General features: G+C 46.8%; 1 protein-coding gene across 1 annotated transcript in view; it reads left to right on the top strand.

The window, feature by feature from the left end:
• Positions 1–15,313, top strand: part of LOC119395686 (uncharacterized) — a 299,084-nt gene that overhangs the window by 68,976 nt on the left and 214,795 nt on the right. The window contains exons 3-4 of the mRNA XM_037662688.2: positions 6,990–7,085; positions 7,442–7,568. Of these exons, the coding sequence (XP_037518616.1) occupies positions 6,990–7,085; positions 7,442–7,568 (223 nt within the window). The remainder of the gene's footprint in view (positions 1–6,989; positions 7,086–7,441; positions 7,569–15,313) is intronic.

The following is a 15,313-nucleotide window of genomic DNA, read 5'->3' as shown; positions in this document are numbered from 1 at the left end:
TGACATGGATCGTAAGAAGACGGAATTTGTAACGCTCCAGCCACCTTTGAACGGATGATGGACTGCCTGCTCAGAGGCTTTAAATGGTCCACCTGTTTGTGCTACTTGGACGATGTCGTTGTTTTTTCACCTACATTTGAGACTCATATACAGCGCCTGTCAGCCGTCTTAGATATCTTCCGTCGCGCTGGCCTGCAGCTGAACTCGTCCAAGTGTCACTTTGGCCGTCACCAAATTACAGTACTTGGCCGCTTAGTAGACGCTAACGGCGTACAACCAGACCCAGCAAAAATCAGCGCACTCAAAAACTTTCCTGTACCACGATCTGCAAAACATATTCGCAGCTTTCTAGGACTATGCTCTTATTTCCGACGCTTTGTGAAAAATTTTGCAGACATAGCGAGACCTCTTACGAAGCTCCTCAAACAAGACGTCCCGTTTTCATGGAGCTCAGAAGAGGCCTCTGCATTCTCCAATCTCATCGCGCTCCTCACTACTCCTCCGATTTTGGCCCACTTTGACCCTGCTGCCCCTACTGAGATCCGTACGGATGCAAGTGGCCATGGCATCGGCGCAGTGCTAGCTCAACGCCAACGTGGCCATGACTGCGTTATTGCATACGCCAGCCGCCTGCTATCCGCCCCTGAGCGCAATTATTCCATCACAGAGCGCGAGTGCTTGGCTCTCGTTTGGGCGGTCGCGAAATTCAGGCCATATCTCTATGGACGCCCATTTTCGGTCGTTACCGACCACCACGCGCTCTGCTGGCTGAACTCCCTCAAAGATCCCTCAGGGCGCCTTGGTCGCTGGGCTTTGCGTCTGCAGGAATTTTCTTACTCGGTCGTGTACAAATCTGGTCGCCTGCACCAGGACGCAGATTGCCTCTCCCGGTACCCTGTCGACGATCCTGATGACAGTAACGCCAACGCGGTGCCCTCCATCTTCTCCGTGTCCGCCTTCATTCACATTGGGGAAGAACAGAAACGGGACCCTCTGCTACTTGACATCATCAGTCGCGCGGAATCTGTCGCTGTGTATTTCAAGAGGGCGTCCTTGACATCATCAGTAGCGCGGAATACCGTCGCTTTGTATTTCAAGAGGGCGTCCTATACCGCCGCAATTTCCGACCTGACCGGCCTGACCTTCTTCTTGTCATGCCTAAGCATTTACGGCGCAGTGTCCTCGCTGAACTTCACGATGCGCCCACAGCTGGACGCCTTGGCGTGTCTCGTACGTATGAGCGCGTACGGCGACGTTTCTTCTGGCCAGGCCTTGCTCGCTCGGTACGCCGATACGTCGCTGCGTGTTATGTCAACGTCGCAAAACACCGTCGCTGCTACCTGCTGGCCATCTTCAACCAGTAAACATACCCACGGAACCGTTTCACCACGTTGGGTTAGACCTGCTTGGTCTTTTTCCCGCATCAACATTGGGAAACAAGTGGATAGCAGTGGCTACTGATTATGCTACACGCTACGCTATTACGCGAGCTCTACCGACGAGTTGTGCAACCGACGTTGCTGACTTCCTGTTACGGGACGTTATACTGGTTCACGGTGCCCCAAGACAACTGCTCACCGACCGTGGCCGTACGTTTCTCTCTCAAGTCATCGCCGACATCCTGCGTTCCTGTTCCACGCAGCACAAAGTGACCACTGCTTACCACCCTCAAACCAACGGCCTCGCGGAACGGTTCAAGCGCACGCTTACGGACATGCTCGCTATGTATGTGTCGCCGGACCACCGAGACTGGGATATTGCCCTACCCTACGCAACTTTCGCGTATAACTCATCGCGCCACGACACAACAGGCTTTTCACCTTTCTACCTTTTGTACGGAAGAGAGCCGACTTTACCACTGGACACCATCATTTCATCCAGTACCTCATCCACCAGCGAGTATGCTCCTGACGCTATCGCGCGAGCCGATCATGCCCGTCAGCTCGCTCGCGCTCGCCTGACGGCGTCGCAGAGCAACCAACGACGTCGGTACGATGCCTCACATCGCGACGCACATTTCATTCCCTGTACCCTTGCGCTACTCTGGTCCCCTCATCATCGAGTGGGCCTATCTGAAAAACTTTTGTCACGTTACACGGGACCTTACCGTGTACTGCGTCAAGTAACACCTGTCACCTACGAGATTGGCCCCATCTGTCCCTCGTCATCTGTTGTTCGGTCCAGTGATGTTGTTCACGTCTCACGGCTCAAGCCCTACAACACGGCTTCTGAAAACGACCTTTAAAGCTCCGGGACGTTGCTTCCGCCACCGGGGGTCATGCTACGTACCAGTGGCATCGCGGTCCACAAGACGAAGAAAAGGACGACAATAAGATAGACTGGCGCGAGCTGTTCCTATCGGCAGCGCTGCTCGGTGAACCACTTGTAAATACATCTGTTCCTATTCCTTCGAGTCTCTGTTTATATTTCCCGTAACAATATCAGTGTTCTCTTTGCTACTTATTTCGTCCCATTCAAAATGTACAGCGCCTTCTGTCGACATGCCCATAGGCTCGATTCGCCATGTTTTGATGGGCGCGAAAACGAAACCAGTCACATATCGCAGTCTGTCAGGTGCTAACTGCTGGTTTTTTGTCTTATTTCTGCGATGACATCCCAATGCTTAGTGCACTCTTCAGGCATCAAGGCAACCCTGACAATTCATGCCGGTAACTAGGCAACACTGGTCTTAATCGAATTTATCAGTTATCTGAACGAAGAAAAAGAAAGTATCGACGGGAATTCTCCGCTTCATTGTTATATGATTTTCTATTTCTATTCTTAATTTTTTTTGTTCATTTTACTTCTTTACTCTTAAATAGAAAAAATGTACGCTTTACTTTAACAATTAGATTTTAAAAACTATCTGGTTCTTGGCCAATCCACCAGCGTGGGTGTGTGCCAAAGTTATAGGATCTTCTCTATTCTACTCTACTTCTACCGTCAACAAGATCAGCACTGTGCTTTGGTGCGGAAATAACTGGCGCGCACAAAAGTGCTCTTCACCCTCAGTTCTTATTTCTCCGTGCAATTGAATTACAAGCCCGCAACATAAGATAGACTTGCAGAACAATATTATATTATATGTATTTTAAAACAGACGGCCGACGTCGACCACGTGCGAGAGAGCATGATTGATCAACATTAGCTTCTCGGCGTTGCAGATCTAATAAAGCAATGATATACGTTTATAAACGTTGTAAGCATTGCCACGAACGCTGCTGCGCGCGTCTGGAAAATCAGGGCAGCCACACGAGACTTGATCGGCGCAGATCCCAACAGTGGTCTCTTTACAAGCTTCGCAAGGCAGTGTGCTGCGAGTACACAGTCCGCATGCTGCGTCTGCCCTTCAATTCATACGCCCTTATCCATCTCCTTTTATTTTAAATGCCAAGCATTTTCTAGCGAACCTTTGGCACTTTGAGCGCTTCTATCTATCTATGTATCTGTCTATCTATCTAGCCGCCTACGTCTGGGTGCTCTCATGATCGCCTCCTTAAATTGATGTAGACCCAAATTTGGCATGGGAGGGTAAGAGGATTTCCCCGAATATGGCTGTCGGGTCATGACATGGATAATGTGAAAATCCTGTCGCGTAAGTTGTCAAACACTTTCCTCCAGACACGTGTGGCACATACCCGTTTTCCACGGGCCGCGCTGTACGCGTATTCGCCACAGGTGACTGACAGTTGATATCTACCCAGGAACGGCGAGAACAGACATTGGTAATTTAAATGTGAGAGCGTGAAGAAAAACGAACATCGGCAGCGTTGAGCCGAGGAATGGAAAGAATAAAGATCAGGATCCCAGCAGGAATCGAACGCAAGCATTCTGCGTGGCAGTCAGGTATTCTGCCACAGAGCCATGCCAGGTCTATAAACTGGTTTGTAAAAACAGCCTACGCAGGCGTAATGTCAGTGAAACGTCAATTGTGTTTGTGGTGCTGGCTATCTCATTTTACAAGAAAGCAATAAACACTGCATACGTACTCCTACGATACAGGCGTCATATTAGATTGACGTCTGTGCTTCCAGTGTTGGCTCCGCTTTTATAGCAGTTTATAAACATTACATTTGTATCCCTATGATTCAGCAAGCTATACTGAAGCATTGCTCGACACCGGAGGAATACATAACGAAAGTTATGATATTCACATTATTGCACCATAAAGTGCACTTAGTTTCGATAATACTGACGTATATATTCTAACGTGAGGGCTCACCTTACGGCGCACCATAAGTTACCCTTTAAACGCCAGTATTGTCGACGTGCCTTGTAAGCCCACGATGTGCACACAGCTACTACACTTACAAAAAGCACGTCGATCCACCACGTAACGCTTGGCTCAAAGCCATTTATACCGCATAGAAATACTCGCTGAGTGCTTCGCATGAAACCGATTCCCACAACGTGGGGGATCTGCCGAATCTTTTTCTTTTGTTTTCTTCGGTCAGCGTGCACTGCGAACATGGAGTTAAGAGTTATGGAGCCATACAGTAGATGAAGCTGTTTGTTCAATAGATCTACATGACCGGACGGACCGTCATGTGGGCTCCCTAGATAGATATCGCACTCATCTTTCCGTTCATAACGGGCCCTCTATGCTGTTCTAAATACCCCACGGTAATGCAACGGAGCTGTGGGATGTGGAAGCAAAGAACGCAATATTTTAAAAAGATATGTCAATGAACCTACACGTATATAGCTCAAGAAAACCAGAACGACAATACCAAATCCGCGCAATAGATTACGATCACACAACAATATAGACAACCAGTGTTCCTCTAAACGAGCATTACTCAGCAGCTCTTTGTATACAATTGAAACGCGTGATCAGTATATTTGTTTGGTTGGCGGCGCACCGCTGATGCACAAGTCCATACCTTGTTTATTTCGAGAGAAAAAAAAACGACACACGCTATTGCGAAGGGTGTAGGCATTCCTGTGGCTAAAGAAATGAGCCGAGGAAAGCAGCACAACGTTGCACAGGTCGTGCAGAAACAACGTGGTGTCGATATCTGACGAGTGTTTATGACCCGTGTATAAAATCACAGTGGCAAATACAACGGAGATTTGTTGCAGTGTCAAGTTATCTTAGAAGTTTTGCAGTAGCATCTGCTCTCCAACGAACACTTTTCTTGAAAGCCTTCCTGGGATCGGAAGCACACGCCACTACAGGACAGCTGTTCGGCTTTACAAAGCGGTGCGCCTCTTGCAGCTGCCGTCCTTATGAGGTTTTCAGCGCGTAGAACTCTGACATTGTGTTCTACTCGATCTGTAGCTGCACAATGTGGTCCACAGACCGTCCAGCACTGGATGATGAAAAACGGCCGAATTTTCATGGACCGGAAGCTCCGCCAACGACTGCGGCTCAGCCTCTTCGTGACCTCTCCTTATGGAGACGTTACCAGGCGATTCAATGACTGCACCCAACAAAAAATGGCGGACGTACCCAATGTTGCCGGAGCACCAAGCATGAATATCCCCTATTGGTTGAGGATATACTCATTATTTATATGCTCTATATGCACAGTTAAGCTCGTCACTATGACTGGCCTTCTCGAAAAGCTTTTCGAGACAAAATGCCCCACCTTTCCATCCAAGCGCGCACCGATGAGTGACGCACAGCATCCAGATCACATAAGGGAAACGGAGTGCAGTGGCCTCCAGGGCCTAGGTCGCTGATATTCGGTGCGCTTAAGGGTCTCTATGGGCACAAACCAGGGTCTTGAAATATCGACGACGATGCCATGTCAGCTCAATGAATGTATATTAACAGAAATTCGTAACTGCTCGACGATCACAATTTCACTTTGGTAGGCACCAAGGTGCATTATCCGATCATCCATTGTAGACTAGCCACATTCGTGAAGGACCAGTTCTCATCCCCCATCTCAACCGGAAAAGGAAGGAGCGGTCGCACCTCAGTTTAGGCTACAGCTCCTTCTGGCTTGCGGCGCGGCACAATCGACTTGACAAAGCCCCACCACCTGCATTCACTAACTGCGGGGAAAGCGAAACGCTGGAACACTTCCTATGCGTTGACCCCGCGCTTTATTTAGCCTTGATGAAGTGCAGCCAAGCCCACTTCATTGCTAAGGTCTGCCCGCAGCTACACAGAGTTACCTGTCCGTTTATGTGGGTTCGCTCCTCCCCGTGCCCATGGCTTCACCGGGATCTTCAGTGCAGTCCTTCAGTTCACTGATGACAGTGAGTCGACTGAAAACAGTCGACTGAATCACCGGCTGCAGAGACTAGACGACTAGGCCTAAGCTTTGGACACGCCACTGTCCTCTCTTTATCTCATCTTTTTTTATCTACTGTCCCCTTTCTCTTTCCTACTGTAGACGCAGAGTTGCGCTCTCAGCAAGGGCTGCAGCAATCATGTCTTCACTTAAACTTCACCTTCCCCTCCTGAGGGGAGAGGACAATTTTGTTAAGCGGTCACCTTGGCCCTCTGTTTTGCGCGCTTTCCCGTGGACGCTCTCGCTTGCCTTCTTACGTAATGTAGTAAATAAAAACACAACATTAACTCTTGCGTAAAGAAAATCACACCATCTCCCGCTAAAGGGGACCATGAGGCGATGCGAAGCAGCGTTTCGGCATGTAGAGCCCGCGTTTCAGAGGGGGAGTGGAGAGGGGGAGTGGGAGAGAGGGAAAGGGAATATGGGAAGTGGAGGGGAAGGGGAAAGGGAAGATGGAGTGGGTAGGGGAGAGAGGGAAGAGGAGAGGGGAGTGGAGAGCGGAGGCGGTGCTGAGAGGGTTGGGGAAGGGAGGTGGAAAGGGGAGAGTGGAGGAGGGGGAAGGGGAGAGGAGTAGTGGTGAGGGGAGGGGAGATGGGAAGTGGAGAGGGAGTGGGGAGAGGGAGAGGAGGTGTGTGGAGATGGCATGCGCATGCGCAGTAAGGGTGGTCACGCCGCACACCACCACCACCACCACCGGATTGAACTCCGCTATAAAATGCTTCACATCTAAAACTTTTCTTTCAGGTCAGTGGAGCCCACTATGAACGCCATCTTTATGAAAACGCTGCCCATAAAGCCTCCTTGCTGGTAAAACCACAGAAAGGAGGACGCTATCATATTGTGAGTAACCAACGACGCATCTTTATCGCATTTACACATCGAATCAAATGAATGTAACAGACCACTAGGCCAAGGAAGGCATAAGGCATATTAACTGTTGTCTTTAACTGTACTATCTTAAGTGTAACGTAAATTGAAATGAACTAAGGTGGGCGAAAAGCCACTCTTTTCGTCGGTGCATCCACAACCTCATGTTGGTTCGCATCCCACCAAAGGAAACGGTGACTCTTTTATGTTGCATTGCTTATCTGTTGCATTCATTTGGTTGCGTCTAACAAAGAATCGAGCCCCTCGAAAAAAATTCACCTTCTTTCGTTTGCACACTAGAATGACGCCTGGAATTTCTTGCCTTTCAGGTGGGCTTCGTTAACTCAACGCACAGCATAGAACCAGTGAATGACCGAATGGATTTACAGAACGGAATTCCCCACAGAATATCACGAATTCCCACATCGACAGGGAGTGTTTGCCGTAATATTATAAGTAATGTCCTTTTCCATTTTAACAAAAAACTTTTTGAAAATATTGTAATGCATAGGACTGTCACTGTGCACATACCGCCGTACTTATTGTTGATGTTCACACATATAGGCACTTGGGTATTGCTTGCTCTGCCATCTCACTTCTCACATCGAAAAGAGCCGTAGTTTATGTGTTCTACTATTCAGTGTGAAGCTATTATTTATTCACTAACCAATATAATTACCAAAATCAGAGCGCACGATTCGTACAGACACGGGTGATAACTGCTGGGTCACCTGAATTCAATGAGCACATATGTGCAAACACCTTGTTGTCAAACACAAGCTGTAAAAGCAACAAGACACCTAAGTGCTAAAGAACATTATATGTGGCTGTTCCAAATCCTTCATCCGCTTTTACAGCGAGAGCTATTATGAGAACACAACAAGGGCTGTTTATGGCGCCGTAGTTGTCCGCCGCTGCCGCCGCTGCCGGCGTCCGTAACCACCATCGCTCGAAAAAGAAAAGTAATAAGAGAAAATATCCAGCATATGGAACGAGGTTCGAACCTGAGCCCTCTGCGTAGGAGCCCGGTGTTCTACTTCAGAGTCATGCCGGTTTTTTATCTTTATTGCCGATTTATTAACGTCACATGTACATCAATAACAGACACCACTTACAGTAATACACAATGCTACAAGAATGCGTCAAGATGAAAACAATAAAAATAAGAAGTAAATTACGGGACTGGCTTTCTTTAAAATTCCTTAAGGTATGCCAGAGGTTCAACCCTGGCCAGCCAGTCAGGAACAAAGTCTTGTTGTTGGAGCACATCTATGAATTGAACAATGCTCTCACGAAAAAGCACACGTGCAGGTCGCCTGTCAGGGTCGCAGTGAAATCCGGCCATTCTCGCCCGCCATAAGCAGTGGAGGCCAAGAAGCATAATAAGGTTAAAAGGCCTCCCATCCTCGTTTTCTATCTGCAAAAACCTGATTCCAAGTGGACGCAGAGGAAACTCTTTCTTCAGTGTTCTCTGTAAAACATGTCAGAAGTAGGTCCCTTCCCAACAGTGAAAATATACGTGATCTATTGTCTGCGGTTTTCTACAGATAAAACAATGAGAACCTCACGGCATGTAAAAGCCCCGTTCTTCCAAGAAGGTCCGCACTGATAAAGTACCCGAATGTAATTTAAAAAAGAATGTTTTCGCCCCTGAATGAATTTGCATTTTCTTCAGTCGTTTGAGTACATCTTTTCCTTCGTCTCCACTGTTTATTGATCTATACGTAGGCACTGGAAAAATTGTACCACATATGTCTTTATATAATTTCTTTCGAGTGACTGTAAAGAGATATTCATTGAGAACCTCACTGACAGAAAATGGATGTTGTCCACAACTTCCTTAAAAAAGCGTCGCGTGGCTGCAGGCATGTTTGCAGTGCTAACAACAAAGCTAGGTAGCACGCGACAAAGGCGTAGCTGGCACACTGTTCGCAGAAAAGGATCTCGCACGTCCCGAAAGAAGAGAAAGCGATGAACTAGCTGCCGGACAAATAGATGCGACAAGCTAAGTCCCCCGGCTTTAACTCGTCTGAACAGATTCGATCTACTGCGTCTTTCCCAAGTTGACCCCCACACAAAAACAGCGAATACTCTATGAAACTTTTGCACATTCACTCGTGTACGAGAAAAAGCAGAGCCATGCCAGTGCTTCAAAATGCTTTGCAAAATGACCCTTTACAGGCTTCATGTCGGGAAGGAACCACATTAAAATATGTAATATAGTGTGGTAGAAGAGTAAAATAACAACCAGAAGTCACACAACGCGAACTATGTGGCCAGGCATAACACAACGCGAATTGCGCCCCGGGAGGATTGTTGAATGCTTCCAACGCATTACAAAGGGATCTGCCATTAATTCCACATCATCGATAAACTGAACATAATGTCTTACGGGTATTTAGCGGGTACCATGGTTCTCCGCTGAATCACGAAAAATTGCTCAGTGGCTGCTTCCCTTCTTCACAAAAATTATGATTTATAGCGTAGTGGGTTCATCGCAGTGCACTTCTATTGGTTGCCATGGAAGCTCATAAGGCTCCCATGATCCATTTCGTCAGGCTCTCAATAAAGTTAATTCCCTCTTTTTATATCTTTCTCACGTTAGCGTATGTTATAACGCGTGTCGGGGGTGTTCAATAACGACGGGGCGTCACACAATGCGAATAACGTAACTAGTGGGTCTATTAAAGCTTCCAACCCATTACAAACGGCTCAGCCATAATTCTTCATCGTTATCAACCGTCGCATCAACAAAGTGCACATGATGCCTTACAGATGGTACCTCACTTCTCCGCAGAATGGCGAATTATGTCGTGGTGGGTGTTTCCCAACTTCACAAAAAAAAACATGGCTGATCCCTCCGTCATAGGAATCGGTATAACACGAAAGTGAAACGTGTCTTCACAGAAGTAGTGCTTATTGTGTAGTGATATATGAGAGCTTGTACAATGTCTATTCGTGTTTGGCAGCTATAGCACCGTTTGACGTGGATGCACCCATGTTGACAGCATGTCTCTATCGCGGCGACTAACGCCCATGATCATGATTAAACCGTTGTGGTAGCTGACGGTGTGAACATATATTTGGACACAGCGAATCGTGAATCCGCGTAAGGATATCAGCAAACTCATAATCAACACTGGCACTCGCTATGCACTTTTTCAAAGCGTCGTCAATTAAGGAGAGAAACGGCACGGTGTGCACTTTCTAGTATGTATAGCCGACGCCTGTGCTCATGCATACACTAACACACACAGCGCTTCAGCAACACAGGACGTAGAGGTTCGTAGCCGGAGCCGCAAACGCGTGCGTCCCGCTGGCCTCTGTCTCGCAGGCGCTGCTCTCGCTCCACCAAGGCACGACATTCGCCCGTCGAAATCGCGTCCTTTCTGCAACGCATATTGCAGCAGTTTTGTTAGTCGGTGCTCTCGCAACTGAAGCAGTCGGCGGCGGAGAAATCCCGTTGGTGCACGTGGAATCTGCACGACTCCGATAAGCGACGCACACTAACACGAAGCCAAAGGCAAAGAACGTAACTGCGTCAAGGGTGTCTCGGCGACGCCAGCGCGGCCAGTCTACCTCTCTGGTATCGAGACGCTTTAACCATGACCTCAGATATCGCGCGCCATCTCGGAGTAAGCGCTAGTAAGTGTCGATCGTGGAGCAGTACTTCTTTTCACATCTCACAGACGGCGGCACCGCCCCGCTCCGCCCGCCGCGAAAGAGAATGTGTGAAAGATATAAGGCGCGTTCGCGCCGTGTCTACCATCTCCGAGTTAGCTTGGTCGGTAGGGGGTCGGGCGCTTGCCGTCGCGGCCGCAACGTCGTGGGTTCGATTCCAGCGGGGTATTTTTTTCTTAGTTTTTTTCTTTCTCACCCGTTGACGTTCATTTTATCAACGTCATATCCGTGACGGATGTACTTGGTGGACCCCGGCATAAAACACTTTCGTGTTAAAATTATGATTTGTGGCGTAGTGGATACGTTGCTAGTGTACAGACGCCCATCTTTTTACCTGAACGCGCGAGCGTCGACCGGCGAGTTGATAAGTGCCGCACAACGGAGCGCATCGACGAAATGAATGAGAATACGCGCATGCGCGCCATGAGTAATCCTGGGCAGCTGTCGTCTGCTAGGCTTTTACGATAACCGGATACCATGCCCGCTTTACTCTAATTTCCTCTCGCAGCCGAGGCGGCATCCTTGATTCTACGCGAAGCGCTTCCGGAGAAGGTGGATGAAAGGCGTTATAACAGCGAAGAGCAATAGCAACGACATCTGATCGGAATATTTCGCTTAGCCATTCACATCTTTCCGCAAATACAGAAAAAAGGGGGTTCCACGTGACACTTCATAATCTTTTCTCAGCGGCGTTTAGAAAGGAGAACAAAAGGCGATAACGGACAAAAAATGTCGGCAGCTTGCGCTAGTGGTGCGCGGCTGGAATGACAGCGGAGCTTGCGGCTGACCTAGGTTATTAGAAAGATCTTAATTAACATGGTGATAACTAGCAATGCATAAATTACCATGATCTTCATTAGGAAGTTCTCAACTAACGTGGTTCTCTTTAGAAAGGTCTTAATTAGCGTGGTTCCAACTTAATAAGCAAGACTTTAATCAATAAGGTCGTAATTAACACGGTACCAATTAACAAGAATTTAATTAGCCTGACTAATTAGTATGATATACATGGCATGGTTTATTCGTTGGATCTTGACCCAGCTTGGCTTAATTGGCTGGACTAAGCACGAAGATTAAGACCATAAAAAAGAGGCGGAAGAGAGCCAGAGCTGATGAGAGTTTCTTGTCGACTCTGCACGACATAACGAAAAGCTTAACAGCTCCGGCGTAGAAATGCTCATACGCACGTAGTATAATTATCGGGTGTAATCACATCCCATCCACCTGAAGCACGACCACTTGAACTTTTCTTTATACCTTGATGGCATCGTTCATAAAAGCAAAAAAGAATTACGATAACGGTGCTCAAAAGAAGCGGGCGTGGTGTCTAAGGTCCCTATATGTATAAATGTAGCGACAACTACACGCGCGCCCTCTCGAGGGGTCCACTGAGCAGCGATAGCAGATGACGCGCCGCTCGCTCCCGTGCATATTGCGGGCGCCTGAAACCGAACTCGGGGCTCGCTTGAACCGTTAAATTATTAATATTTGTGGCTTAAGATGCTCATCAGTTATCAAACTACAGGGACAATAACTTTAACGAGCACGGAGCACGTTAAATATTGAAATAAAACGCGTGCGTTTCCGAAACAGGTTCCGAGTGGGTTCCCCACAGCAGCTGTCATGCAGGGCATTTATTTTTTTTCTTTGCATATTTTGACATTCATCGTAACTAGAAGAACAGGTGGTGTTTGGGTGAGTTAAAAGTGCTTGTTTTCTAGCTCGAATAAAATAGGCAGGTAACTTCATCGGAAACTTCGTCGGGCACCTAGCGCTCTTGTATTGTGTAGCGCAAAATACGCGCTATTATTGGGTTGACTGTGTTTGTCAGTGTTCGGAAGTCTTCCCACGGTTACACGGTATTTTTAACCAATCTTATTTTGTTTATACTCTAAGATGTTTACTTAGGAGAAGATGGGATATTCCACAAATGCAGTTGCACCGCATTTGGGGAATATCAGCAACTTGAGTACCTTTCAAGACCTAGGAAATACAGTATGCCCACTAGTGTCTCCCCCATTTTAATGTTTAACTGTTTTTAACAACGTGGATTTATCCAAAGCCGTCCCCCTTTTAATACTCCCGCTGTCTCCATGTCCCGCAGATATAAAGGTACGTTGCAATGTTACGCAATGCAATTTCAAATAAATTTGAGGTATGTATACACGTACAGCCCCTAAAACCAGACTGCAACCAGAAAAGCTGCGTTAGGTGTCTTTTTGTAGAGATGCAAGAGAACAAAAGAGTACTTATTGAAAAACTGGGTTTTATTGCATGAATTCCTAACAATTTTTAATTAAATGCGAAGCATTTCTTAGCGAACTTCTGCGAGTTTGAGCGTATCTATCTATCTATCTATCTATCTATCTATCTATCTATCTATCTATCTATCTATCTATCTATCTATCTATCTATCTATCTATCTATCTATCTATCTATCTATCTATCTATCTAGCCGCCTACGACTTTGTGCTCTCCTGGCCGTTCAGTTAATCGGATGTATACCAAAATTGGTATAGAATAACATGACCGTATTGCGAACATAAATGACAGGTCATAACATGAGAATCATGACATGCATGTCATGAACAGCATGATTTCCATTCCACGGCCTTGGGGCTCTTGCGGCCATTCCGTGAATTTTATATATACCAAAACTGGTATGACGTGACAAGAATTCATGGCGAACATTAATGACAGGTCCTAACGCGCAATCAGACACGCATGTCATGTGCGGCATGATTTACGTGACATGGTCTCGGGGCGCTCGTGGCCGTTAAATGAATGGATATATCGAAAACTGGTATGACGGACATTTCGACATGACGAACATACCTGACACGTGGTAACATGAAATCATGACATGCATGTCATGCACGTCATGATTACATGCCACGCTCATGACGCACTCGCGGCCGTTTCGCTAGGTTGATATACACCAAAATTGGTATTGCTCGATGTGACTGTATGAAGAAACAGAATAACAGGTGGTAACATGAAAACCATGACATGAATGTCATGTACTTACAGCATGATTTACATGTCACGCTCATGGTGCATTCGCGGCCGTTTAGCGGGCTTAATATACACCAAAATTGTATTGCACGACGCGGACTGCATGACGAACGTAAATGAGAGGTGGTAACATGAAAATCATTGACATGAGTGTCATGTAGAACATGATTTAAATGGTACGCTCATTGTGCGCTCGTGCCCGTTTCGCTAGATTGATATGCACCAAAATTGGTATTGCGCGATGTGGACTGTATCATGAACATGAATAACAGGTGTAATATGAAAACCATGACATGCATGTCATGATTTACATGCCCGCTCATGGTGCACTCGCGGACGTTTCACTAGCTTGATGTGCGCAAAAATTGTTATTGTGCGACGCGCCTGTTGAACGAACGTATGTTCATGAGAGGTGGTAACATGAAAATCGTGAGAGGCAAGTCATGTGCAACATTATTTACATGCCACGCTCATGATGCTCTAAGGGCCGTTTCGCTCGCTTGATATACACCAAAATTGGTATTGCACAACGTTACTGTATGACAAATATGTATGACAGGTGGTATAAATTTATGATATGCATATCATTTACGGCATGATTTACATGCCACGCTCATCGTTCGATCGCGGCCGTTTCGCTAGCTTGATATACACCAAAATTGGCATTGCGTGACGCGAATGTATGACGAACATAAATGAAAGGTGGTAACATGAAAGCCATGACATGCATGTCATGTGTGTCATGATTTACATGCCACGCTCATTGTGGACTCACGGCCATTTCGCTCGTTTGATATCCACCAAAATTGGTATTGTGCGATGTGACTGTACGACGAACATAAATGACAGGTCCTAACATGCGAATTATGTTATGCATGTCATGTACGGTATGATTTACATGACACTGTCATGGTGCGCTTACGGCCGTTTAGATAACTGGATATATCCCAAAATTCGGTATGGCATGACAGGAGTGCGTGATGAACATAAATGACCGGTCATGCAGTGTATATACCAGAATATACGTTTCAGTGACATGGTATGTACCACATTGTGCATGCACGCGTGCATGGCAAACATGCGATATATGGTGAACTAGATGCCATGGCATGAATGATTTCATTTGGATCAAAAATAAACAAAGCGATGTATGCAGCTTTTTGCTGGCTGCTTCGCATTATATCGATTCCCACAGTGCGTGGGATCTGCCGAATTTTTTTCTTTGGTAGTTTTGTTGTGAGCACTGATTCCCCCTCATTCGCTTGCAGGGTGGCTTCCGTTCCTTTTGCCTTGGCAAATCAGCAAAGATGTTCGGTACGGCTTATATGGTTTCAGTCTTTTCCTCCCAGTGTCTTGCAGTATTATGTATTTATTCGAACATGTCAAAAGCATTCTGGTCCTCTGGGGAAAACATCACGCGGAATGCTCAAAACACGGCAAGGTGTGGCAAAAAACTAGTCCCAAATGCTCATTTTCCTGTGAGCTTGTAGTGTTGAAGCCACCTC

This window comes from Rhipicephalus sanguineus, chromosome 6 (assembly GCF_013339695.2).
Source record: "Rhipicephalus sanguineus isolate Rsan-2018 chromosome 6, BIME_Rsan_1.4, whole genome shotgun sequence".
Lineage (NCBI taxonomy): Eukaryota > Metazoa > Arthropoda > Arachnida > Ixodida > Ixodidae > Rhipicephalus > Rhipicephalus sanguineus.
This window is presented reverse-complemented; position numbering and strand designations above follow the sequence as displayed.